Source organism: Sarcophilus harrisii, chromosome 2 (assembly GCF_902635505.1).
Source record: "Sarcophilus harrisii chromosome 2, mSarHar1.11, whole genome shotgun sequence".
Lineage (NCBI taxonomy): Eukaryota > Metazoa > Chordata > Mammalia > Dasyuromorphia > Dasyuridae > Sarcophilus > Sarcophilus harrisii.
Genome location: NC_045427.1, coordinates 242,859,143 through 242,883,973, shown reverse-complemented (window position 1 = coordinate 242,883,973; position 24,831 = coordinate 242,859,143). Strand labels below are relative to the sequence as shown.

General features: G+C 37.8%; 1 protein-coding gene across 1 annotated transcript in view; it reads right to left on the bottom strand.

Moving 5' to 3' along the window:
* Positions 1–24,831, bottom strand: part of COL9A3 (collagen type IX alpha 3 chain) — a 53,606-nt gene that overhangs the window by 15,257 nt on the left and 13,518 nt on the right. The window contains exons 7-24 of the mRNA XM_023494457.2: positions 24,484–24,507; positions 22,907–22,960; positions 20,980–21,033; positions 19,677–19,718; positions 15,315–15,371; positions 13,588–13,641; positions 13,102–13,155; positions 12,220–12,273; positions 10,383–10,436; positions 8,827–8,880; positions 8,532–8,585; positions 6,909–6,962; positions 6,487–6,540; positions 5,696–5,740; positions 4,440–4,493; positions 3,762–3,815; positions 2,556–2,609; positions 1,078–1,149 (exon numbers count right to left, since the gene is read on the bottom strand). Coding sequence (XP_023350225.1) covers positions 1,078–1,149; positions 2,556–2,609; positions 3,762–3,815; positions 4,440–4,493; positions 5,696–5,740; positions 6,487–6,540; positions 6,909–6,962; positions 8,532–8,585; positions 8,827–8,880; positions 10,383–10,436; positions 12,220–12,273; positions 13,102–13,155; positions 13,588–13,641; positions 15,315–15,371; positions 19,677–19,718; positions 20,980–21,033; positions 22,907–22,960; positions 24,484–24,507 — 942 coding nt within the window. The remainder of the gene's footprint in view (positions 1–1,077; positions 1,150–2,555; positions 2,610–3,761; positions 3,816–4,439; positions 4,494–5,695; positions 5,741–6,486; positions 6,541–6,908; positions 6,963–8,531; positions 8,586–8,826; positions 8,881–10,382; positions 10,437–12,219; positions 12,274–13,101; positions 13,156–13,587; positions 13,642–15,314; positions 15,372–19,676; positions 19,719–20,979; positions 21,034–22,906; positions 22,961–24,483; positions 24,508–24,831) is intronic.

The following is a 24,831-nucleotide window of genomic DNA, read 5'->3' as shown; positions in this document are numbered from 1 at the left end:
ATTCTTCATTTCCTTTGACATGGAGATCCAGTTCCAGAGCATATAGATAACCCAAATGTTGAAAGATGGGAAGGATATGTATGTGAATGTATATACATATACATGTACACACATACATACACACATTCACACATATATAATTAAAGCAGTGCTTAAAAAAAATTTTTTTTTGCACTTAACTACAATTTCCTTCTCTCTTTTCCTTTTACCTAATTGAAAAAGAAAGAAGAAAAAACAAAACTTCATTACAAATAAGTATAGTCAAGCAAAACTAATTCTTGCAATGGCCATATCCAAAAAATATATGAGTCTCTCACTTCTCTGTCATTAGATAGGCAGTATGTTTAATCAAATGCCCCCTAGAATTGTGGCTGGTCATTGCACTGATCAGAGTTCTTATATCTTTCAACATAGCAGCACTTAAAAAAAAAAAAAAATCAACATTTATATTGATATCTTTTGTTCTTATATCACCTATGTTTCTCAATACATCACCCTCCCTTTCCCAGAGAACCATTTCTTACCACAAAAATTTTTGAAAGAGGAAGAACATTTAGCAAAACTTACTAACATATTAAAAAAAAATGACAGTGTGAAATATTCCACATCTATAGTCCTCTGCCTCTATAGATGCCCAGGAGACAACTTTTCATATTTTTTCTTTGATCTTTTTCTCCAAGAGAAAGAAGTTGGTTTGTCACAGTTATGACTGTCCTCAAAGTCCCTGATTTTGGAATGCTCTGGCATAGTAGAAGGTAAACGTAGATGATAAAAAATCAAAGAGATTCAGGTTCAGATCCTAGGACTGCCACTAACTTCTTATGAGAATTTGTAATTTCCCTCTCAGTTTCAAGTTTTATTTTGTTTTGTTTTTCTAAAAAAAAATGTTTTAGATGAGCTCTCATGGACTTTCTAGCTCTAAAATTTCTATAACATCTCTAAATGTAGTTATGAGGCAAAGAATTCAGAACCCATAAACTTCTGAAAGAAGGTGGCACAGAGGGACCAATTCATTGATCTCAAGGAAAATCACAATAGCCCACTGCCTCTCTTATCCTAGCAGATTATTTCACTTACCCGGTCTCCAACACCACCTCTAAGGCCCTGGGGGCCAGGTAAGCCAGGATCTCCAATGCTGCCCTTCCGACCCTGTAGACAACATAGCAGAGAGGAAGTAAGTCACTGGTGTGTCTGAAAAAATGACTCCAAAATAACAAAAGTGTCTTCCTGGATGAAGCTCACTTTTTATGTTTAAATTCATAACTCAAGAGGTAATTAACATAGGCACACGGGAGCAAAAAGTTGACCAACAATCCAACTCTTTTGGCGTTCCTTTGCTCTAACTAAATTGCAAGCCTCTGAGGATAATCACAATGTCACTTTTCATCTTTTTATATCCTGTGCTAAGTACAAAGCAAGGCATTATCACAGATGTATAACAAAATTTTTATTTGAATTAGAAGCTATTGTCCATTAAGCTCACCACAAAACTGGATTTCTTTGCCCTCTTTACCTGCCACCCCATTTGTCCTACAATTTTTGATTATACATAGACATATTGGAATGTTGTGGAAAGCACAGAGAAGGTGACAATGCTCCAAGTACAAATGTGGAAAAGTCAATTATAAATGGCAGTACTTTTGTGAATAGTACATGTAATCCATAAAAATCAAATAATCCACAATAGTGGATAATCAGAAAAAGCAGAAAAAAAAAATTCTACTTGGAGTTTAGAATGCATTAAGTAATATTCCTCTAGCTTCCTAATTATGTTTTTCAGTCTCTGGAATTACTCCAGACTCTGGTAAGTGGACTTTTACCTTATTTTGGTGGGATTCAAACCTTTACCTCATTTCCTGGTGATTTCCAAAGCAAGCCACCTGCACTCCAGTCATCATCCCTACCTCCTTCCTGCTGGAAACTTGGACTCATCCCCTGAAATCACTCAGGGCTCTGCAAGATGAGCCTTTAAGGTTTCTGGATTGAACTCACTTCTCAGCCTCCTCCAAGCAGTGCCATTAGGTACACATCCTACCCCTTTTTGAATCGTCTTCCCTTTAGAAAATAAGCTCGATGAGGATGGGAATTATTTTCTTATGCTTTTATCTCCAGAGTTTAGCACATGGTAAGCACTTAGCCAATGTTTTATCTGTGCATTTAGCTATGTGAAATCAAGATGCATTTCCAGAACATCCAATGTCAAGTGACTGGGGTCACTATATAGATTGGTCAGGGAAAATACACCTATTTGATATGAGGATTTAATTGTGGTTACCAATTCTAGGAATAGCCTGATCCATTGGCTCCCATCTTTCCTGACTGTTGTGCCAGACTTCAGTCAGGAGTGGCCCAATGCTCCAGCCCTCTACTCATTCTTCCATATACTAGGAAAGAGCCAACAGCAAGGAGTCCCCACACTGTTTGTCCTTTTTTCTTGACACCTGGCCCCCTTTTTTTCCCCACATCAGAATGAATGAATGGCCCTTCCTAAATATTATTCCCAGCGTTTAGGCCCAAATTCCTTACCCTATTATTTGCTTAATGACTTTACTGACCTGAAAGCCTCTTACTCCAGGGGGTCCTGGTGGGCCCTGTAGACCAAGTGCCCCCTGAAAGACACAAGCAAGAAATAAGCATTATTAATGAAAGCAGTTCAGAAACAGACATTGAGAAGCTGTACAAATAATTAATTTGGAGAGAAGTGAGTCTCACCAGGGTGAAGTCAGAGACATTTTCAAGGGCCATTGCATAAAGGGATTGTTTCCTCACCCTAATTCACTCCTAATTTATCAAAAAAGTCCTTGCAATGACTCTGTGGGGTAATAGTCCTTAACCCTGAGCCCCCAGAATATCAAAGGAGGACCATAAAAGAGTAAAATAAACGATGGTTAAAAGATGAAATTTCTTCAATCTGCAAAGATAGAGGCTGAGAGAAGTAGAGATTGGTGTCTATAGTCAGAGACAAAGAATGTTAATCTGCTTATCAAATTCCTAAATGGATTTGACAGATGTAGTCATCCTTCTTAACAAATTGGAAATTATTTTAAAATAAATTAAAGGCTATCTTTTACCTGACACAGATGGGAGCAAATAGATAAGACTTATTTCACTTGTTTCCCAATAACAGGTACAGGGTGTAAATACAATGAATTCAGGAAGGACTTTTGACCACCACCCACAAAAGAAAGAAATCCAAGGCTACTGAGAGGAAAATTGAGGGTAACTGGGACATTTTTGACCTTTGAAATTATGAAGGAGAAAAAAAGTTTACCCAACCACCCCTATTACAGCTGGAATGTTGTGCTCCCCACAGATGGTTATATATTGACCCAGGAGAAATGGTCGCCAGATAAGACCCTTCCCCTTGGTGCTAAACTGAAATAAGACAAGACAGTTCCTTAAATGGCTTTGGTTTCCTGGTATCAGAATATAGGATAATGTGGGAATCCATGACTCAAAAGCAATGATATCTCTTTCCCCTAACACAAAAGTCAAAAGAAGGCTCGTGCACAAATATTTAGAGTGAAGACAAAAGAAGAAAACAGTCTCTTCCTCTGTGGTTTTTCCTGGTCTTTTCTATCTCTATGTTCCCAATATAGTACCTGGATAAAGCTATTTAGGATCCATGCTGAAAAGTCTAAATGCCTTCAGTGCGGTAGAGAAAGCATTTTGTTGTGGCTACATGACTTATCCATCCCACTCAATGCTTCTTGATTTGGCTTATATTTGTGAAGGTTAAAATTGAGTCACTTGTTACTCACTGAAGATCCCCTGTGTCCAGTTTCTCCTCTCTCCCCAGGAATTCCGACATCTCCCTATAAGTATACATAAAGAAGAGGATCATTGGAGGTAGTTACAATATGGAAATTACAAAGCTATACAACAATGTCAAAATGCCTTGCTTCCATTTCTCATCCCCTACCATCTCCCCCACCTATGGACCTCATCATTATGAAGCAGAAAGGCAAACCAGCTATTTTCATTAGCTCCTGTTACTGTGACAGCTTTAAGTTTGCAAAACATTTTAAAATATCACCTAATCCTCACAACAGTCTTGGGGAAATGGATGCTATTATTTTTCCCATTTTACTGATGGGGAAACTAAAAGGCTAAATAACTAGTCCAGGATCACATAACTAGTAAATGTCTGAGGCAGGATTTGAATTCACATCTTTCTGAATCTAAGCCCAGTGTTCTATCTACTAAACCACTTAATTACCTAAAAATAAATAACTTTTAAAAGTTCCAGAAGAGGAAGAAACAGCATATATACTTTCCCCCCCTTTACTGAGGCAATTGGGGGTTAAGTGACTTGCCCAGGGTCACACAGCTAGGAAGTATTAAGTGTCTGAGATCACATTTGAACTCAGGTCCTCCTGACTTCAGGGCTGGTGCTCTATCTACTGTGCAATCTAGCTGCCCCCAGCATATATACTTACAGGCATACCAGGCTCTCCGGAAGGGCCAGCTTCACCTAGCTCTCCTTGTTTGCCCTACAAAGAGGAGAGAACTCTCAGCCAGTCTGCTGCTTCCTTTTTCCTTCTAGAGAGATGCCCCCATCCCTCCCCAAATCTTTGTCTAATGGAGTTAAAACAATGAGAATCATTAAATAATTCCAAAGCTGGAAAGAATTTTAGCTATTAATAGCTAGCATTCATAAAGCATTTTAAGATTTGCAAAGTGATTTAGAAAGATCTCATTCTATCTTCATGACAAGCCTTTAGGGGACTGCTATTATTTCCCCCATTTTATGTGAAATAATTTGTGACTTACCCAGTGTCATATAGCTAGTAAGTGTCTTTTAAGATTTGAACTCAGGTCTTCCTGACCATTGGTCTGATGTTTTTATTCACTGTGCCCCTAAAGATCATTTAATCTTAATTCCTTATTTTGCAAATGAAGAAGCTGAACCCCACAATGGAGAAGTGTCCAAGTTTACTTAGCTAGTAGGGACTGCAGGTGAGACTTCTAGATTCTGAGGCTAAGGCTCTTTCTTCTGTATCAGGGGTCCTTTAGCTTTTTGGTCACAAGATTTCTTTATATTCTTAACATTTTTTGAGGATTCTTTTATGCTTCTACAAATTATTAAGGATACTAAGGAGTTTTTGGTTATATGTATTTACCACATGAGAAATTAGAAATTAAAATGGATAATTAAAAAAAATACAAGTATTGATGTATTTAAAAATAATAATAAACTCATTACCTGTTAACATAAATAACATTTTAAATGAAAAATAAAAAAAAAATTAGTGAAAAGAGTGGGACTGATTTTTTATATCTTTACAAATCTCCTTAGTGTCTAGTTTAATAGAAGACAAATGGATTCTCTTATGTGCTTCTTTATTCAATCTTATTTTGAAGTATACAAAGAAAATACAGTTTTACACAGATATGTAGTTGGAAAAGGATGGCGCATTTTAATAGGGAACTTACATCTTATAATTATTATGAAAATAGTTTTGATTTTTTGGAGGCACTTTTTTGGAGGGTTTCTGAAACTTTTTGGTCTCCATGGTATTGGGATTGCTGTTCTATACAATAATTCTTATAGGTAGAGGGCATCACAAAAGAGAATTTGGACACAACTTTTCTTCATGAAAGACAACTAGGAGCTTTGGTCATGATAACAAGTTTCCTCTAAAATACAAATCTCCCACTGAAACCTTGACTGTGGGAGAAAGAAACCACTTACCAGCTCTCCCTTCTCGCCCTTGGCCCCAGCTCGTCCAGGCAGCCCCTGGACAGACAGAAAGTGATGGCAGCAGGTCAAAGAGCGAATGAGAGCTGTTGTTACTAGAACTATCACACATTACTCTGAGTCCACATATATTAACCACGCTTCTGGTATTCTGCTTCATACATACACATCTTGCCTTCAAGTAAACTGAAAGATCCTTGAGGACAAGGATTATTTTCCTGAGCACAGAGTAGCTGCTCAAACGACCAACTATTTGTGGAACTTTGAAATACAATTCCCAAGTACTTCAAATTCTTCCCAATGCCTTTCTAACTTAGTACAGTGTCTAGTACATAGTAGGCACTTAATAAATGTTTATTGGATTTAACCCCAGGAAAGAAATATCCCTCTACGGAGCACCTATCTCAGAGAAAGATTGGCCATTAATTAATCAGCAATTTCTCCTATACATACCCTGCCCTCCTCACCCCCTTCATACACACACACTCTCATGCCAAATAAAGGAAATCAATCAGGGAGATGGGCACAAGACTCAGCTGGGCCCTTACGTACATACACACATCCTCCCGCCCTGCTACCAGAGATAGGACAAGGCTCTGAGTGTCTCATCTGCCCTCTTGGCTTCCCATGGAAGGGGTCTTGTAAATCCGTGGAGCTCTTCCAATGGTTCCCGCCCATCCCATTCACTCTACTGCAGGTGGCTGCAATGGTCTCTCAGCTCTTCTCATCCCCCTCCCCACATTCTAGCCTCTGCAGAGCTAAAGAACACTCTCACATGTACTCACAGGGAGTCCGTTGGGACCCTTCTCCCCAGGAGCACCAAGCCGAGCTGCTTCACCCTATGAAAAAGGAGAATGAAAATGGAGCTAGGAAGGAGAGGGGATCTGGAAGGGCCCACAGCTGCAAACAGGTAACGGCACTGATGTTCCCAGCTGAGCTGAAGGGAGCTTGCTTGCTTGCTCCAGTACCTTTCCTAACCACTGCCCAGACTCCACATCTTGCCACCAGTTGCCCACAGCTACCTGACCGCACCAAGAAGCTCACACCACTATCACAGTCTGGCCATTAAACATCCGGCTATCTCCGAGGCTAGTCACTGTTCCTCAGGCTTAAAGTTCTAGGCTTGCTGCTTGGCACGGTCCCAGGGAAGATAGGAATGAAATGAAAATGATTCAGGAGGAAGCATCAATGGGCGTTCACTACAGACCTTCTCACCATCATATCCAGGGATTCCATCTCTGCCATCTTTGCCAGGCATACCCTGCAGACAAGAACAAATTGCTGTCTTTCCTCCATTGCAGGGATGGTGTGGGGAAATTATGAATGGGGGATGTCTCTTACACTGTCAGTCATGGCTGATGAATTTTACTAATTTTTTTTCCTTTCTTTTAAAAATCTTTGTTGAAAGGGATATCTCATTGGTTAGATGAGGGGGAGAGAGATATATTTGGAAAGAAAGATAAAGATAGATATTGGACCTGTTATTTCATTGGTTGGAGGAATTCTCAAAAGAGGAAATACCTTGTATGAATACAGGTCAACATCTTCTCTGCAACTTAGACAGTTGTTTGCTTAGAGTATTGATATATTAGTGACTTTACCAGGACCACATAATCAGTGTCTCACAGTGGGGATTCTATATACTTTGCCACATTCTTCTTTTTTTAAATATCACATTTGTAAATAAAGAGAAGCAAAGAAAGTACTAAAAAAGATTAATATTTGTAAAAGAAAAATAAAAGGAGCCCATAGGTTTCAGACTTTGAAATATATGTACTTCTCCTCTACATTTTTGCTTATCAAAATCTTGCCTAGCTCAAAATCTACCTTCTACATCCACTTCAAAGACTTTCCTAATTGTCCTTACCTCCACTTACTTCCATTTTCTTAAATTTATCTATATACCACATGCATCAGTTCTTAATCATATTCTATCCTCTGGGCTCCATGCGTATTTCAGTCACTGAAGTAGACTGTAAGTTAGCTAAGGTCAAAGACTATATCTTATATAGTTTCCACCACAGAAGAACTATCCAGCATCTTCATCCTCACCCTAACCCCAATTAACAACTCACTGAATTGAAGGAAATAGCTGTAACCACTACTTCTCTTTAATCAGACTGAAAGGTCCTAAAATCTGAGGATATGTAGCTCCTTAAGGGAAAATTAGGAATGCATCCAACCATCTCTACTAACAGATGGGAACATAATGAAAGTAAAGCTTCTATTCCCGTCCAGGAATTCTCAGTCTTCCTCATTCTACTCTCTTCATGCCTGCTACCACCCTATAGCAAAAAAAGAGACACAGCCAAGTGTGTGCCTTCATAGCTTTAATGTCAAGTAGACTTTTGGAATAGCAGCGATGGAAGAAGATAGAAAGGAGGGAGAGGAAGATCAGGAGGGAGAACAGAAAGAATGATGTAGTTGATGGCAGTGGCACAATTCTAGGGAATAGATGGCCCACTTCCATGACTCTTTCCTCCTTTGAATTATTTTGATGAGCATCATATCCAAGCCATGTTCAAGAAATATTGCTCTGAAAATCCCCATAACATTTTCTGTGGATCCTGTAGTCTTCCATTTGATTTCTGAACTCAAAATATATAAAATGGCTAAGTCCTAGACAGCCCTGACTTACATGTTTTAAAGATATTTTGAAAGAGTATTACTAACAAAAGATAAAAGAATTACATTGACACCAAACCCCACAGCCCAGCCAAAAGAATAAAATGTGCAAATAATTTTTCGAGTCTGTCTTTATGTGGGCTGCCATTGCCACCAGGATGCACAGCAAGATTGTGACCATTTTACTAGAACAAAAGAGACTTACAGGCTCTCCAATAGGTCCAGCTACTCCAGGTAATCCTTTGGGACCAGGCTTGCCCTAGAAAAAAACACAGCAAATTACTGATCATTTGATAGCAAATGAATAGTCAGACAATTAAAGAAAATCCATACATTAGGGGATATTGAGTCTCTGGTTAGAGCAACATTGTATAGCTAGGGGATCTTCACTCCCACTGAATTGAGATCCAGTTCAGGCCCATATTATCCTCATTATAAATCTCTTAGAGGTAGAGAAGATATTCATGACACTGGAAAAGTAGATATCTCATTTAACTTACAAGGTCACCCTTGGGCCCCCGGAATCCCTCTGGTCCCCTCTCTCCTCGATCTCCCTAAAAGTTGAGACACAAACCAAGATTATTTTCTGGGAAATTGAATGTAAAGAAGATTGTCAAAATACACTGAAAATGTCATAATTTTGGTAGCTTCCTGGTAGCCACAAATGAGATTTTTTTGAGTCCCTTAAAATTCTGAGTCAATAGTCAGCAATCAATATGTAATTAGCAGCAATAATAACATCTTTACTATGAGTTCCAATAGGAGTTAGTAGTAACAATAACACTTTTACTGTGAGTATTAATGATAAGTATAAATAATCTCATATTTCAAGGACCCTCCTGCACCAACTTAGGTCTCCCAAACCTTTACAGATAGTTTTTAATTTCTATGCTAAAAAATGCATTACACTGCACCCATCTAAGTACATTTAGCTAGATTGGTCCTCAGAGGAAGGCATATAGTCTGTCACTGTGCTCAGATATGAAGTTTTTCTATCTTAGTAAAAGCTTGTGATTTCCTGCTATTGCCTTTGAGAACCCAAGATAATCACCAGATCATGATCAAAGAATAGAAGAGTAGAAGAAGACTGAAATGAATTTTTTAAAAAATTAAATAAATAGTAATGATATTAATATGACCAAGCACTGTAATCCTAGGTAGTATTGATACTTAATAATGATATTTACTCATAATAACATTTTTATTAGATGTAATATTATGATAATTTGTTACTATTAATCATGTTAATAACAATAACTACTAGTTAAACATCTTTACAAATTCATAGATTCATTACACATTATCAATTGAGAAGGTGCACCTTACCTCTGGTCATATCACCAGAGAATCTGAAAAGGTGATCATAGTGTGCTGAAAAATGGTATATATGTATGTGTTTGTATATATATATATATATATATATATATATATATATATATATATGTGTGTGTGTGTGTGTGTGTGTGTAAATGAGTTTACAGATTAAAATGAACAATATTCTACAACTACATCTGCATACCTGTCATTTAAGCAGGAATTCTTTAAATTGATTCAACCTACTTCGTTACTATTACACTTTATAAAGGCCAGAATAAAAATGAATAAAAACAGTCACCATAATATTATTTTTGTTTCATTGGAAGAACCAACTTGGGATAGTGTTTGGTTTACTCCTGAATGGGGATGAAAAAGGAAAGAAAGAACAGGAGAGAGAAGAGTAATGGAAACTGATCTTGTAGCTTCCTCCTCATAATAATATGATAAGGTATGTAATTAGAACCCTTAAGGAGCTCTTAGCCATTCCAGGGACCATTTCCACCAAAATTTATAAGTCTGGAATCAACCCTCAGACAGGGAGAGAGTTCTGACGACCTTCAGTTTCATCTCTTTCCCCAGAATGAACTATTGTTGCTAATCGTCACATCCATGATATCCAGTCCTGGTCCAACTTTTGATGGAGGAAGCGAGGGATTGTTCAGTCACTGGAAGCAAATCCTAGGGTTTGAGAACATAGGGTGAAAGAAGCAGAATATGTGATTTGCACAATGATACATACAACTTTCCCAGGTGGTCCTGGAACTCCTGGAGGTCCTCGGAAGCCAATTGGTCCCTGTAAAGAAGATCCACAAATCACACTAAATCTTCTCAGTAAGGGACCCAGTTCAGGCCCAAATCCTCACTGTAATTCTCCAAAGAATAGGGAGGGCATTCTAGTATGTTCTGCAACTCAACTGGATCTATCTAAATAGCTTTCCTCCTAATAATAATAAATTAATTAGTACTAACTAGCACTTTATGTTTTTAAAGTATTCCTTAATAAGTGCAAGGTTTGAAGTCAGAAAGACCCAAGTTCAAATTCAACCTTAGACATTTACAGTTGTGTGACCCTGGGCAAATCACTTGATTTTTCTCAGCCTGAGTTTCCTTATCTATAAAATGGGGATAATAATTGCATCTTCTTCCCAGAGTTCTTGTGGAGATGAAATGAGATAATTATTGTAAAGCACTTAGCACAGTGCCTGGTACATAATAAACATTTTAAAAATACTGTTGTTACATTTATTGTTGCTATTGCAGTTTTCCTTAATCTATATTTAAGGATCTAATTTAGAACAAATACTGACTCAGAAATGAGAAGATCTTGGAGGTTCAAATCCCAATCTTGATATTTAACACCTGAAGGACATTGGGTAAGTAGCCTCACTTTCCTGAATTTCAGTCTCCTTCCCTCTAAAATGAGGGGGCTGGAATAGATGGCCTCTATGGTCTTTACCTATCCTTCTAGATCTATGATCCTTAAGCCCTATATCCTCTACAAAACTAAGATCCATACTTTTTTAATCATTCCTATTTTTGTATATATAGCTTAGTTATATATATTTATCTCCTTGCCATCATACCCATTAGACTGTAAGCTCCTTGAGAAGAGAGATTGTCTTTTGCCTCTTTTTGTATCTCTAATACTTAGCATCATGTCTGGCACATAGAAAATGCTTTATAGATTTTTAGTGACTAACTAATCTATCCTACCTTGATGGCTATCTACATGCTATATAGCATGCTCCTTCTCAAAAACTTTCAGTGATTCCTCATTGTCCAAGTAATATTGCACACAGTTCTGGGAGCAACATTTTAGGAAGGATATTGATGTGTTGGAACATTTCTAGAAGCAGGTGACCAGGATGCTAAAAAAAGAATCAGGAAAATATACCCTATGAAGATAAATTGTAAGAATTTGGGACTTTTAGCCTAGGGAAGAGAAGATGTTTAAGCTGAAAAAAGATGGGAAAACATGATCATTTTCTTCAGGTATTTGCAAGGTGCCACTGTGGAGTAGGAATTAGCCATGTTCTTCCTGGCCTCAGAGACCAGACAATGGATAGAAATGCAAAATAAACAAACAAATAAATAAAATTGATGTAGGCTTAATACATGGAAAAATCTGTAAACAATTGGAACTGTCCAAAAGTGGAATGGGCATCCCAGGATGTTGTAAGTTTCCTCTCCCTGGAAAATTTTAAATGGATTCTGGGTGACTATTTGTTATTGCTACTTTTGAGAAGTGGCCTGTTTAGATATATCTTTGTCAGCTGACTTCTGGATTGCCCTCGAATTCTGAGATTCAGTGATGATTCTATAAAACTGTTCCTTGGAATCCAAGACCTACCACAAGATGACCTCAATTTGTCTTTTTAGTCTTACTTCCTTCTAATCTTTTCATAAGCTCAACATTCCAGACAAAATAATCATAACAAAAAGGAGAATCCTGTACTAGTTGAGTGGGAAGCTGTTCCGAGACCATTCTTTGAAAACAGCACCTAAGGAAAGAGAGTCAAAAGTGCAGGGCTGGATACCATAGCCCAGTGCTGACAAAGGAAATGGGCAGCACTTACACGATCTCCAGGTGGCCCCAGTGCACCTGTCAGTCCTCTTAAACCTCTAGGGCCCTGTTAAAAAAAAAAAAAAGTAGATAAGATGGAAGGGACCAAGTTAAAAGGCTAGGGAAAGAATTAGTTGCAACATATTGTGACATTTGAGAGACTATGAGGGCAGGAGATCTTGCATGGGACCATCTTCAATAAACTGTTGTCTTTTGCAGTTACAAAAATGGAGATTATATACAAAGGCCACTTGTCTTAGGGCCAAGTGCAGTCTTGAAAGCATGGAATTCCTCTCTGGAGAAACTGTTAAGGGGAAGGGTTTTCTTATTTAGGAAAGAAGTCAAATGATTGAAGGAACTCTTTTGGCTAAGGATTACCCAACAAAGCATGCACTTCCTTTTACTGTCTAATAACATGGTGGAGGAAGTAGGTTTTCATGAACTGTGGTTCTTTCCAGTTTACACTTCCCGAGACTATTTGTTTAAATAAAAGCTTTTGACTTGATCATACCAACAAGAAAATGAAAGTATCTTTTAATTTCCCTAAGTCTCATGTTTTACACAGAGGATGAAAACATAGGAAATCTATTTTTATGTACTAACAGCTCTACCTAATGCAGAGATATTTTTCATGCAATCAGTCTCTGAAATAAAGGCTAAACAACAACACAATTTACAAATAGATTAATTGTTCTTTCTTTGATGCAATGTTTTATAAATTTTACAACTTAGTATAACTGGCTTAAATGGTAGTCAAGGCTAAAGAGAGCCTTGGAAAATAAAGAGTAGAAGAAGCTGAGAGAGCTAATTTTGAGCCTAGCTTAAACTGTGGCTTGAATGAAGTATTACATCCTACCTTTCCAGTCACCTCACTTGAACCTTCCCCATTTCTTACCTGTAGACCAATAGTTCCAGGGATACCAGCAGGTCCTGGGGGACCAGGATCACCCTAAAACAGAGAGCACCAGTAGCTTACAAAGGATATAGTTACTAGTTTTTCTGACACATCTGCATCCCTTCAGGCCTAGCCTCAGTTCTTTTTGTGGCTGTTCTGCTTCACCCCATTCCAAATACGTCTCAATGTCCACTTCCATACCAAAATGTACTCATCCTCACATATATAGGACATAAATTTGTTTAATCTCTATTCTGTAATCTCTGTGTCTTTTGCTTGGGATTACGAGTGTGCAGAGGACAAAGACCCACAATGAATCATTTTGTATGCCTTTCAGTTCCCCACACCAAACAGTTCTTAAAGAGCATGGATACCGAAGTTTTATTGTCACCATCACTCTCCCAGCAAACCCATCGTGTAGTCATTTCCACAGGGCAGCTTGTTTTCTTCCTCAAAGACAGATAAACACAGCTCAGGGGCATTTACCTTCTCTCCATCTTTTCCTACTTCTCCTTGCTCCCCTTTGTAACCAGTGGGTCCCTGAAAACCGAAAAGATAAAGAACATGTCATCCCGGATGTGCATGTAAATCTCTGACTGATCCAGAGCAGAAATGCTGCAGTAACAGTTCTCCATCTGAAGCCAAGTCCTAGAAGATACTCTATATTAAAAACAAACAAAACAACCAACTGTAATAATAATAATAACTTAAAGATGAGGAAACAGCAAGCCATGAATATTAAGTAGCTAGTTCAACACTGCCCTGTTAATTATTAGGGCTAAAACTTTGTTTTTTCAAACTCTTGGGCCATTGCTCTTTTCCCCTCTGTCCCCCAGCTCTCCTTTCCTCTGAATGAATGACCTTAAACAACTGGATTTCTGCTTCATCCATATCTTGCTACTTGCTAGACATCTATTTGACAATAAAATCTGTTTTGAAAATAGTTGTTGCAACAATACTGTATGAAGATGTATTCTGATGGAAGTGGATTTCTTCAACAAAGAGATCTAATTCAGTCTAATTGATCAAGGATGGATAGAAGCAGCTATACCCAGAGAAGGAACACTGGGAAATGAAACTGTTTGTATTTTTGTTTTTCTTCCCAGGTTATTTTTACCTTCTGAATCCAATTCTTCCTGTTCAACAAGAGAACTGTTCGGTTCTGCACACATATATTGTATCTAGGATATACTATAACATTTAACATGTATAAGACTGCTTGCCATCTAGGGGAGGGGGTGAGGGGAGGGAAGGGAAAAATCAAAACAGAAATAAGTGCAAGGGATAATGTAAAAAATTACTCATGCATATGTGCTGTCAATAAAAAGTTATAATTAAAAAAAAAAAAAAAGAATTCCCCAAACAAGTAAAAAAAAAAAAGAAAAGAAAATAGTTGTTGCTTGTGAAAGGGAGAAGGGAGAACTGTACTCATACAGAAAACTAGTTACATTTCAATCTCAAAATCTCCTTATACTTTGTTCTTATCAAATGGCAGCAAACCAGAAGCTTACATTTGTCAAATTCAACACTCCAATTAAATAGACATTTCTATAGCACCTACATTGTGCAAGGCTCTGAATTGCACAGGGTATCTTTTTTTGGAGGCAGCATTATATTGCTGCTTGTGGGGTCTGAACCTGTGCTTTTGATAGTATTTGGGGAGTCCTAATATGACAACTATTTCCATAAATGCAAATCAACATTTGATCTGTAATAGAATTATAACTGAAAGATTAGATATCTCATCTAGGATTACATAATTTTTTATGCTCACATTTCATACAAACTAAACAACATTCCAGACAAATAGATCTTAAACCCAGGTCTTTCTGACTACAAAATTAATTCTCTATTCCCTGGGGATACAAAAGAGACAGATAGACAGATAGAGGCAGACAGAGAGAGGCAGACAGGAAGAGGAGAGGGAGAGAGAAAAAAGGAAGAGAGAGGGAGGGAAGGAGGAAAGAAGGAAGGAAGAAAAAAGAAAAGAACAAGATTTTTAAAAAAAAGGAATGAAAAATCCCTACCCTCTAAACACTGATATTATCTTGGATGACTACATCCCACTATTATAAACACTGGAAGTCTAAATGGGACAGATTTACAAGAATACAATGATTCCCCATCATTAACTCTTTAAGGTTAAATCCTGCTTCATAGTCACGTTGGTGACACTCAGTAATTGTATTTCTTGTTTTTAGCTATGAGCTTACCTTGAATCCTGGCATTCCTGGGGGTCCAGGTGGTCCAGGTGGGCAGATAGCAGGACACTACAAGAGAACAAAAATTCTAGGATCAGAAATATTTCTTCACAACCCCACTTGACTGCAAAAAGATATAAAAAGCAAATTTGAGTCTTGGAGCTCAGGGGCAAAGCCAAGATGGCTTCAAAAAGACAGGGACTCACCTGAACTCTTTCCCAAATCCCTCTGAACAATTTTAAATAATCCCTCAAAACAAATTCTAGAGCAGCAGAATGCACAAAAGGACCAGATAAAACAATTTTTCTAGCCGAAGACAACTTAGAAGGTTAGCAGGAAAAATCTATTGTACCTAGGTGAGAATGAAGCTCAGTTCAGTAAAGGCCACTTATCAGTAAACCACTAGTAGCCTTTGGGGACTATTGAATCAGAGCTTCAGTGGTGTTTCTGAACCTCACAGCATATACATGGTAAGGGGGTCAAATAATGGGTTAGTAGGAGATTACATGGGCTCCTGTACATGGGGGACAGGACTATATTGCATTGCCCATACTTAGATTTGGGTAGTCCTGGATCTCAGTACCAAAGCAAGAAGGAGCATTAGTATACCAGAACTTGTGGCTACAGGAGAATTGGGATTCTGCTTGTGATTCTAGGATAGAAAAGAGTGCTTACAGTCACTCACAGACCAGAACACAGACCAGGGCACTAGTAAACACATTTCTCCCTCGATCATACCACCTTGGAAAAACCAAAAACCAGAATTATCTCTAAAAATGGCTTCACAAAAAACTTGAACCATGTGACAGCACACCCTCTACTCTAGAAACAGAGCTCTACTTTAGCATAGAGTTAAAAGTCAAAAAAGAGGCTGGAAAAAATCATAGAAAAGTATCCTGACTACAGAAAGTTATTATGTTGAAAGGAAAGACTAAAACACAAACTCAGAAAAAAACAACAAAGTCAAAATTACTACATCAAAAGCCTCAAAAAAAAAAATACAAATTGGTTTCAAGACCATGGAAAAATTCAAAAAGGATTTTTAAAATCAAATAAGATAGGAGGAAGAAAAATTGGGGAGAGGAATTAGATTCAAGAAAATCATGAAAAAAGTTAATAGCCTGGTAAAGAAAGTACTTCTCCCCCCACCAAATGCTAAAGAAAACAACACCTTAAAAAACAAAATTGGTCAAATGGTAAAAGAGAAACAAAAATCCAGTGAAGAAAAGAATGCCTTAAAAAGTAGAACTGGCCAAGTGGCGGAAAAGGTACAAAAGGTACAAAACTTTAATGAGGAAAAGAATTCCTTAAAAAGTAGAAATTGCCTAAATGGAAAAGGAAGTATTAAAGCTCAATGAAAAAAATAATTTCTTAAAAATTATAGTTGAGCAAGTGGAAGCTATGACTTCATGAAACATACAATAACAAATATCAAAACAACAAAACAAAATCAAAAGAATGAAAATGTGAAATATCTTACTGGAAAAACAATTTATTTGGAAAATAAATTCAGGAGAAATAATTTATGAATTATTGGTCTACCTGAAAATCATGATCAATTAATTAGTCTAGACATCATCTTTTAAGAAATTCTCAAGGAAACTGCTCTGATATCCTAGAACTAGAGGATAAAATAGAAATTGAAAGAATCTACTAATCACCTCTTAAAAGAGATTCCAAAATGAAAATTCCCAGGAGTATTATATTCAAATTCCAGAACTCTCAGCGATCAAGGAGAAAATAGTATAAGCAGCCAAAATGAAATTCAAATATCATGGAGCCACAATTAAGATTACAAAGGAAATCACTGTACAAACGCTACTTCTAAGATGAATTAAATAAATGGATAGATGCACTGAGGAAAAATAGTCATTAAATGATTACTATATGCCAAGCACTGAGCAAATGGATTAGAAAGCTAGATAAATCTCTGCCCTCAAGGAGCCTACATTTTAAAGGGAGAAGTAACACTTTTTATAGAGAATGATGGGAGTCACAGTGTAGTGACTGGAGCAATAGAAGAATTATTTGATATACCCTGTCCAGAAGTAATCATAGTGTTGATTTCAATACATAAGTCTGACTTTACACCAAGGAGGGAAGGGGAGAACAAACATTTATTTACTATGTGCCAAGAACTGTACTGAATATTTTACAAATAGTATTTCATTTGATCCTCATAATAATCATATAAAGTAAGTACTATTATTATCTTTTTACAACTGGGGAAACTGAGGCAGACAGAAGTTAAATGACTTGCCCAGGTCACATACCTAGTAAGTGAATTTATAACTGAACTCAGGTCTTCCTGAGTGTAGGCTCTATCCTCTATTAACTGTGTCACCTAGCTGCCCTGATGACTAATCAAGTTTCAGACCCAACAATGACAAAAAATGGGAGCAAATCCAAGATAATCAATGGGCTCAAATCACTGATCATTAACTGAAACCCACAGAAAATTGGTTAGATAGAATAATGGATTGATTTTTATAACTTTTCCTTCATTTTTTTCTCTGATTGTCTTTGGTGGTATATATGGATAATCCCACTTTAAGGCCATTATTTGAACATCTAAATTCTCAAGATAAATTAGAGAGTAGCTAATCACTATTTGCTTTACAAAAGAATTTCTCAACTCACCCAAGCAACTTCTGGTTCTAGAAAATGAATACTACTCTTCACATTTAACACATGACATGAGAGGAATGGTGGTATAAAGTTCATGTCCTAAATTTTTCAGGACACATAATGTCCATAGTAACTTCCTTCAAGGACTCTCCAACTCATCTCTATTTTTCAAAGGAGTAAAACTGAGGTGTCAAGAGGGTAAGAGAATATTCCAAAACACACAAATTACTATGAAAGCAAGAATAGAAATCCCAATACCCAGCCTCATGGATTTTTGAAAATAATAGCTCAAATTTCTTTCACACTTAAAATTTTTAAAAGTCCTTCTCTAACAATGACATTAGGTAGATATGGTATATTCTATGATCAACCAGCAAATATCCCAAGACTTGTTCTTGTTTTATAGATTGGGGAACTGAAGCAACTGTTTATTACAGTAGACAGAGCACTGGGCCCAGGGTTAGGAGAATCTGAGTTCAAATCTAGTCTCAAAGTGTGATACTAGGCAAGTTACTTGACCTCTGTTTCTAAACTGTAAAATGGGGATAATAGTAACATCTAACTACTAGGTTGTTGTAAGGATGAAATGAGATATTTGCAAAGTGCTTAGCACAGTGCCTGGCACATGGTAGGTGCTTATTAAATATTTATCCCTTCCACTCCTTCCCTACATGGAAGGTAGCAAGCATCAGGGTAGAACTGAGGTCTTCTGATTTCCAAATCCACTACTAGCTGCCTTTCCTACCACAGGTGACTACTACAATAACCTTCAAGCTAGCCTGCCTCTTTTTTTTTCTTTAGTATGAAGCATACAGGATAAATATGAGTCCAAAGGAGAGGCCTATATAGAGAAACTATAAAGTTCTCAAATAAGATGAACTTAGTTCTGCAACCAAAAGGCTGGCTGCATTTCTTTAAAAAAGTGAAATCGACATTTTATTTTTGGCTCTCAAAAAGGAGGAAAAAAAACCACCCTCCCAAAATGCTTTTAAAAATACACAGAAGTGAGGTGGTAACAGATATTGTAATAAATAGCAATGCTGCCAATTGAGTCTTTTCAAAGAGAAGCTAGAAATAGTTTGCAGTGGGGGTGGGGATAAATGAAGCCATATTTCTACTATTGGCACAAGCCAACAAACTGATCATAGGCTCATACTTTGAATTGAAAAGAACCACTCAGACCATCTACCATGGCCTACAACCCAAACCAGATTAAAGTGCCATGGGGAAATCACTGACAAAATAATGTACAAGAACATAAATAATGTTAATGTGTGGTTTTCTAAGTCAATATGTGGCCTACAGGGATAATTGTGTATTGTTTAGTGGCCCATTTTATTTGAATGACTTTGATATCATTGATCTAGTCCAAGCCTTCTGGATAGGTCCCAAGGCCCATACTAGTATGAGGCAATCCTACAGGACAGCCAAAGACTAAACAGATTTAATCCAACCTTACAAATTAAATTTCAGCCCACCTTTCTCCCTATGTATGAGCTAGAGAATGTTTAAATGCAACATTTTATGCTCTTTTCTTGATATATTATTATTCCAGGTGAGTAACTTTTTACAAGAAAGATTCAACATAGTCCTACAAACTTGGCAAATCATCTTTAGTAAACATGACAGTTTCAGCTCCCTCCTTTTTCCAAAGGCCTCAAAGCATTTTAGAACCACCTGTGGTTTCAGAGGACTGAATAATTAAGCTCAAGTCAACCCCTTTAGAAAACAAAGTTAAAATCTTACCTGAAGATCGCCAGCACCATCAGGAAGAACTCCTGGGTGTCCCTGGAATCAAAAAAGTTTTAGGATTTCAGCTGAAGCATTTAGATCCTTTCCTCTTTGCCTCACTTTCCATTTCCACTAGAGATTGACCTGAGGAATCTGAATTATCCTCAATATTGCTTTGTTAATTTGCTTCTGCTTTGGGGAGTATTACGAACTCCCCAATCAGAAATACCAATCTCTTCTACTCACTGATTTGCTGTCACTGCCTACTAGAGGGCCCCCTGTAGTGCCTACTACAATGAGTCCACAGTGTTTAATCAGAGAGAAAATAGAAAAAACAGGGCATCTCTGAATGGAGCACCTTCTACTCTTGCAAGTCTAGTCTCTAGGTACCCACAGTTAATTGTGGCACAAGAAAATAAGCACAAGCTTGTCAGCCCAAGTTTACAAAGCTGTCTTTCTGAGGGGAATAGTGACATAGTAACTCAATTGTCTGCCAGAAGTTTCCTCTAGAGAAGAAGGTCTTACCTTGGGGTCCATGAAATTGCTTTTAAATATAAATGTGTGTGTATGTGTGTGTGTGTGTGTGTAAATGTGTTTCAATTTAATTTGTTTTCTTTTAGACATTTAAAAACATTCTAAGAAGAGGTCCCCAAAGACTTCACCAGATTGCTAAAGGGGTCCTTATCACAAAAAAAGCTCAGAATTCCTTCTCTGTATAGATGAAGTGAAATACTTCTAGCCATATCCCATAATCCCTACCATGGAACAGCACAAGGGGTTAATAAGTCTTTCCCATTTGCAAATGAGGTAAACAAAACCCAGCTCATGCTTTGTATCAAAAACAAACCAGAGCCAACCTGGTAAAGGCAAAAGATAGCAAATTTTCCTATAGTCAATTGAATATATGACCTCAGGATTCCACCTTGTAAATCCTTCCTTAGAGGAAGCAAGATGAGTGATCTAGACTCCTGGACACAGCTCTATGTGTTGACTTATAGCAAGTATTCGATAAATGTTATATGGATGAATGAGTGAATGAAGGAGACAGGCCTGGCTGAATTGGGAGAAATCTCATCTCAGACACCACAGATAATCCCTTTGCTTCAGGTCCTATCCTCTTATAGGTATAATCTTTTTTTTTTCTTTCCAGGAGCTTTAATACTCTGTTTCAACTAGGAGTTTGGGCTTAGAAGAAAGAGATCTGGGCCCATTCCTATATTAACCTTTTCTTCTGTCCATCTTTGTCTTAAACCTTCCATTCTTTACTCTGAAATCCCTGGTCTTTCTTTTCACTCATCAAGTCTGTGGTAGTACTTACGGGAGGTCCCGGGGGACCTGGGGGACCAGGCAGGCCTGGGAGTCCAGATGGTCCCTAGAAAAAGAAAGAACCATAGTTTAGAAAAGGCTAAAATCGTCACTCTGAGGTTGAGAAAAACAAGCAATGATGAAAGTTCCCTCTAATAATGACCCCAATGCAGCTTTCCCTAGTTTTTGTCCTTATACTAAGAGCAAATTGATATAGCTCCTGAGAAATCTCCCTCCCAACTTGAGTATCTGTCTCACTCTCAATTCAGAGTTTGGGATGGTATTTCTGATGTAATATAGCTTCTAGGAGAGACAGTAAAGATTTTAAGGTTCCCTGACCTTAGGGTGCTTCTGTTCTAACAATAAGTCAGTGATTCTAAATCTTCTGGCTTTGGAACCTGATACTGAGCCCCTCTGATCTAAGAGTGTAATTGTTCTGTCAATGATTATAAAAGTCCTCTGGCCTAGGAATATAATCATATTTCTTTCCTTAGACTTTAGGGAAGATATGTTAGTGATCCTGAGACTATTGTCCTAACAAGCTACCTGTCAATGATTTCAAGTATTCTTGTCTTAGAATAGTTCCACAAACATTACTGTCTGTGGTCAGTGGTAATCAAATTCTTGAGACCACTCCTTGGTTCTACCTCTAGGCCATAAAATTAGCATACCAATGGGATAAATTTGTCTCCTTGCTTCTGTTTCTTTGCCAAATTCTCTTGGAATTTAGACTGCTTCAACTGGCATTACAATCACAATAAACTTTAACCCTTGATTTGGAGATGGGTCCAAGCCTGCAAATTCTTTTAAGACACCTCTGCCACCAATTTGTGACCCAAATCTTTGGGGTCCCTTCCCAACTTCAACATTTCTGCTCTGCTATTTATTTCCTGGAGTTGTGTCCTTATCAGCACAGCCGTCAAACTATTAGCAATACACAGATAAGGGAATAGATTTGTGCCACTCTCTGTACTGGAAATGATGAGAGGAGCCCTGAAACTCACTCTTACTCTTTCTCAGACTTTGGGGGAGAAAGCTTGGGAAACTCCCTCAGACAGGCTCTCTCCTGAGACCCATCCCAGGGAATTAAGATAAAATGGTTTCATTCTGTTATCTGGGTGGAACTGGTTGAGTCTAGGACCACTCCTACTTAGCCAGAGCTGGAGATGGAGATTTCTATCCAACTCTATTGAGTTGGAGATTAGTCCAGGGACACTCATTCAATTCCAAGATTCTCTATTCTGATTCCAGCTCAAACTGCTCCCAGTCCCCACCAAGAACTACCCATATAACAAGCTTCCTCCAGCCCAATCCCTTGCAAAGGGTCTAATCATGCCAGGGAACCTCTCTCTCCCCTTGGCAGAACTTTGACCCTCTGCCCGCTGAAAAGACATCCTCTTGTCAGCATTACTTTCTCTTTATCTCTCTCACTTATTTCCCTAACAGGACCTTATCTATCTCTCTGTTGGGATTTCTCTGCTAGAAACTTTCTCTGCTAGAGCTTTACTTCTCTGTCCGGACCTGCCACTAAGAAAGTCAGCTTGCAAAAGATGATTTCTGAGTTCTAATAATAAACTTCTTTTGCCAGTTTAACTTTTTGGGTTCGAAAATTCATTTACAAAGGACCTGCACCAACCAGAAGGGGGTTCCCAAAACTTCCTGCCTTGCGCTGAACCTCATCATTTTCAGTCCAACCCAGCCAGACACCGTGAATAATGAGGAACTACAGGGTTTCTGATGATACATGTGTGGATTGGTAGCATCTTGTCTGGTTCCCTAAAATAGGGACCATGCTGTGAGTACATATGAATATGAATATATATGTTTATGCATGTATATGTATGAAATGGCTAGACTATGAATATTTATCATTATGGTACAGAGATGCTAGTTTAACACAAAAATATCAACATGGTTTTAGCACGGGGGTAGTAACTCACAGGGGGTCCACGGACTCCATTTCCTCCTGGGAGGCCACTCAGTCCAGCCTCACCCTGGAGAAAGAGAAAAGCAAATATATCAAGACTTGCTTCTTTCATCTCTAATCTTCTGTTTGTTATTGGGAATTAGTGGGACATGATTAGAGATCCTACTCTGAAGCTGTATCAGGGAAACTATGAATGAATAATAGAAAATAAATAAAAATAAAATTAAGTACTTACTATGTGCCAAACACTGTGTTAAGCACTGGGAAGACAGAAAAACTAAATAAGGAGCTCACACTGTAATTAAGGAAGACAGCACATAAAATAAAGTTTAGCAGACAGGCAGATAAAAAAAGCCTTGAAATCCCAATGGTGCTGAGCTGGAAAGACCTAGAGATCTATAGGCCACATCAGCAGTCAGATGACTGCAGGTTATAATTCTGGTAGAACTCCATCTTTTAAGAAGGAATGAGATTGTTGATGACCATCAAATTCTGTAAGTAGTAAGCATCCTAGGCAAAGGAGTAGGGAGAGAAAGGAGAGAGATGAGTCTTCTCCAATACCAATGGTGATGATTCTTCTTCTCAAAGGATTTAGTTGGGTTCTAAAACAGTCAGACTTGAGGGAGGGAGAAAGAAGGGAAAATAATAAAGTTTTCCCAAGGTTGATGGTTGTTGTTGTTCTTGATTTACCTGTGGATTGGATTTAAGTGGGGCAGAGCTGCAAAAAGCAGTCTGCCTCACTCCTTTAGAATTACTGAAGTTGAGTGACAAGTAAAAAATCAAGCAACTAGTGATTGCCCCAGTATATAGTTGGCAGCCTTGAATTTTCTAAATTGAGGTCTTTCCTATGTCTTAGTTTGTCTGAGGACACATTCATTTAGTGACTAAAAGCAAAATAAGAGTTGAGACAAAAAACCATTTGCTATTTCAAAGTTATCATTTTGGAAGAGGAAGATCCTTTGAATTTCTGACCAGAACAGAAAACAATTGCTATTCTTACTCATTCTAAAACATCAAAACCTAAACAATGAGCCACTGAAGCTTGAGTTGGGATTATTATTGGCCATTTGCTGAAAGCTGAGTGATCTGGGTTTAAAAGCTGAGTGATTTGGGTTTAAAAGTCTGCAAAGTAGCTCCATATAAAACATCATGGACTTTTAAAAAACCTGTCTTTTCAAAGCTACATTTCAAGAAATCAACAATGAAAACTGTGCAAGACAAAAAATAAATAGTTCCAGGTTTTTTGGAAATAAATTAACAAATTATTTATTTACTTGTTTATTTGTTCATTCATTTTGATTATTCTGCTTAGAATCAGATGGAAGCTGTCTATAGGCTAGAGGTCTTTGGACTTCTGCATAAAAGATATCAACTTAGTCCCCATTCTGGCTCTGTTTGGAGTGGGATCTGAATAGACTCTAATAGCTAGTTCCAGGGCTCTGGTCACTGAAAGATTTAACTGGTTACTTTAATGTAGGAATTTGGGGATTTTGGTTAATCTTCACTGGTTGTTTGATTTATAGCACTAGAATACAGGGTGAGAGGAGGGGTCAAGAATATAAACAAATTTTCTGGGCCATTTCTACTTACTGGAGGTCCAGGAAGTCCTTTGCCCTGCAAACAGGAAATAAAAGATGGAGATTATTGAGAAAGTAAATACTGAAAGGTACAAAGCTATTCATCTAGCTCTCTAATAAAAATTAGAATTTGGGAAGTGATTCTAATAGGTCAAGAAGAAAGGTTAGATAGCATATCCTACCTAAGGACAGAGGATAGCTCTGGTGGACTTTCCTAGGGGTACAGAAAAATAGTAGATCAAGTCCCTATGATGAGGTCCTGGGTCACTAGGTGGGAGTGGCAGAGAAAGCCTGAAGTACTGATTAGATTGCTCCTTGAGGCAAATAGGGAAGGGCAACTAATGGGGATCAGCTCAATTTT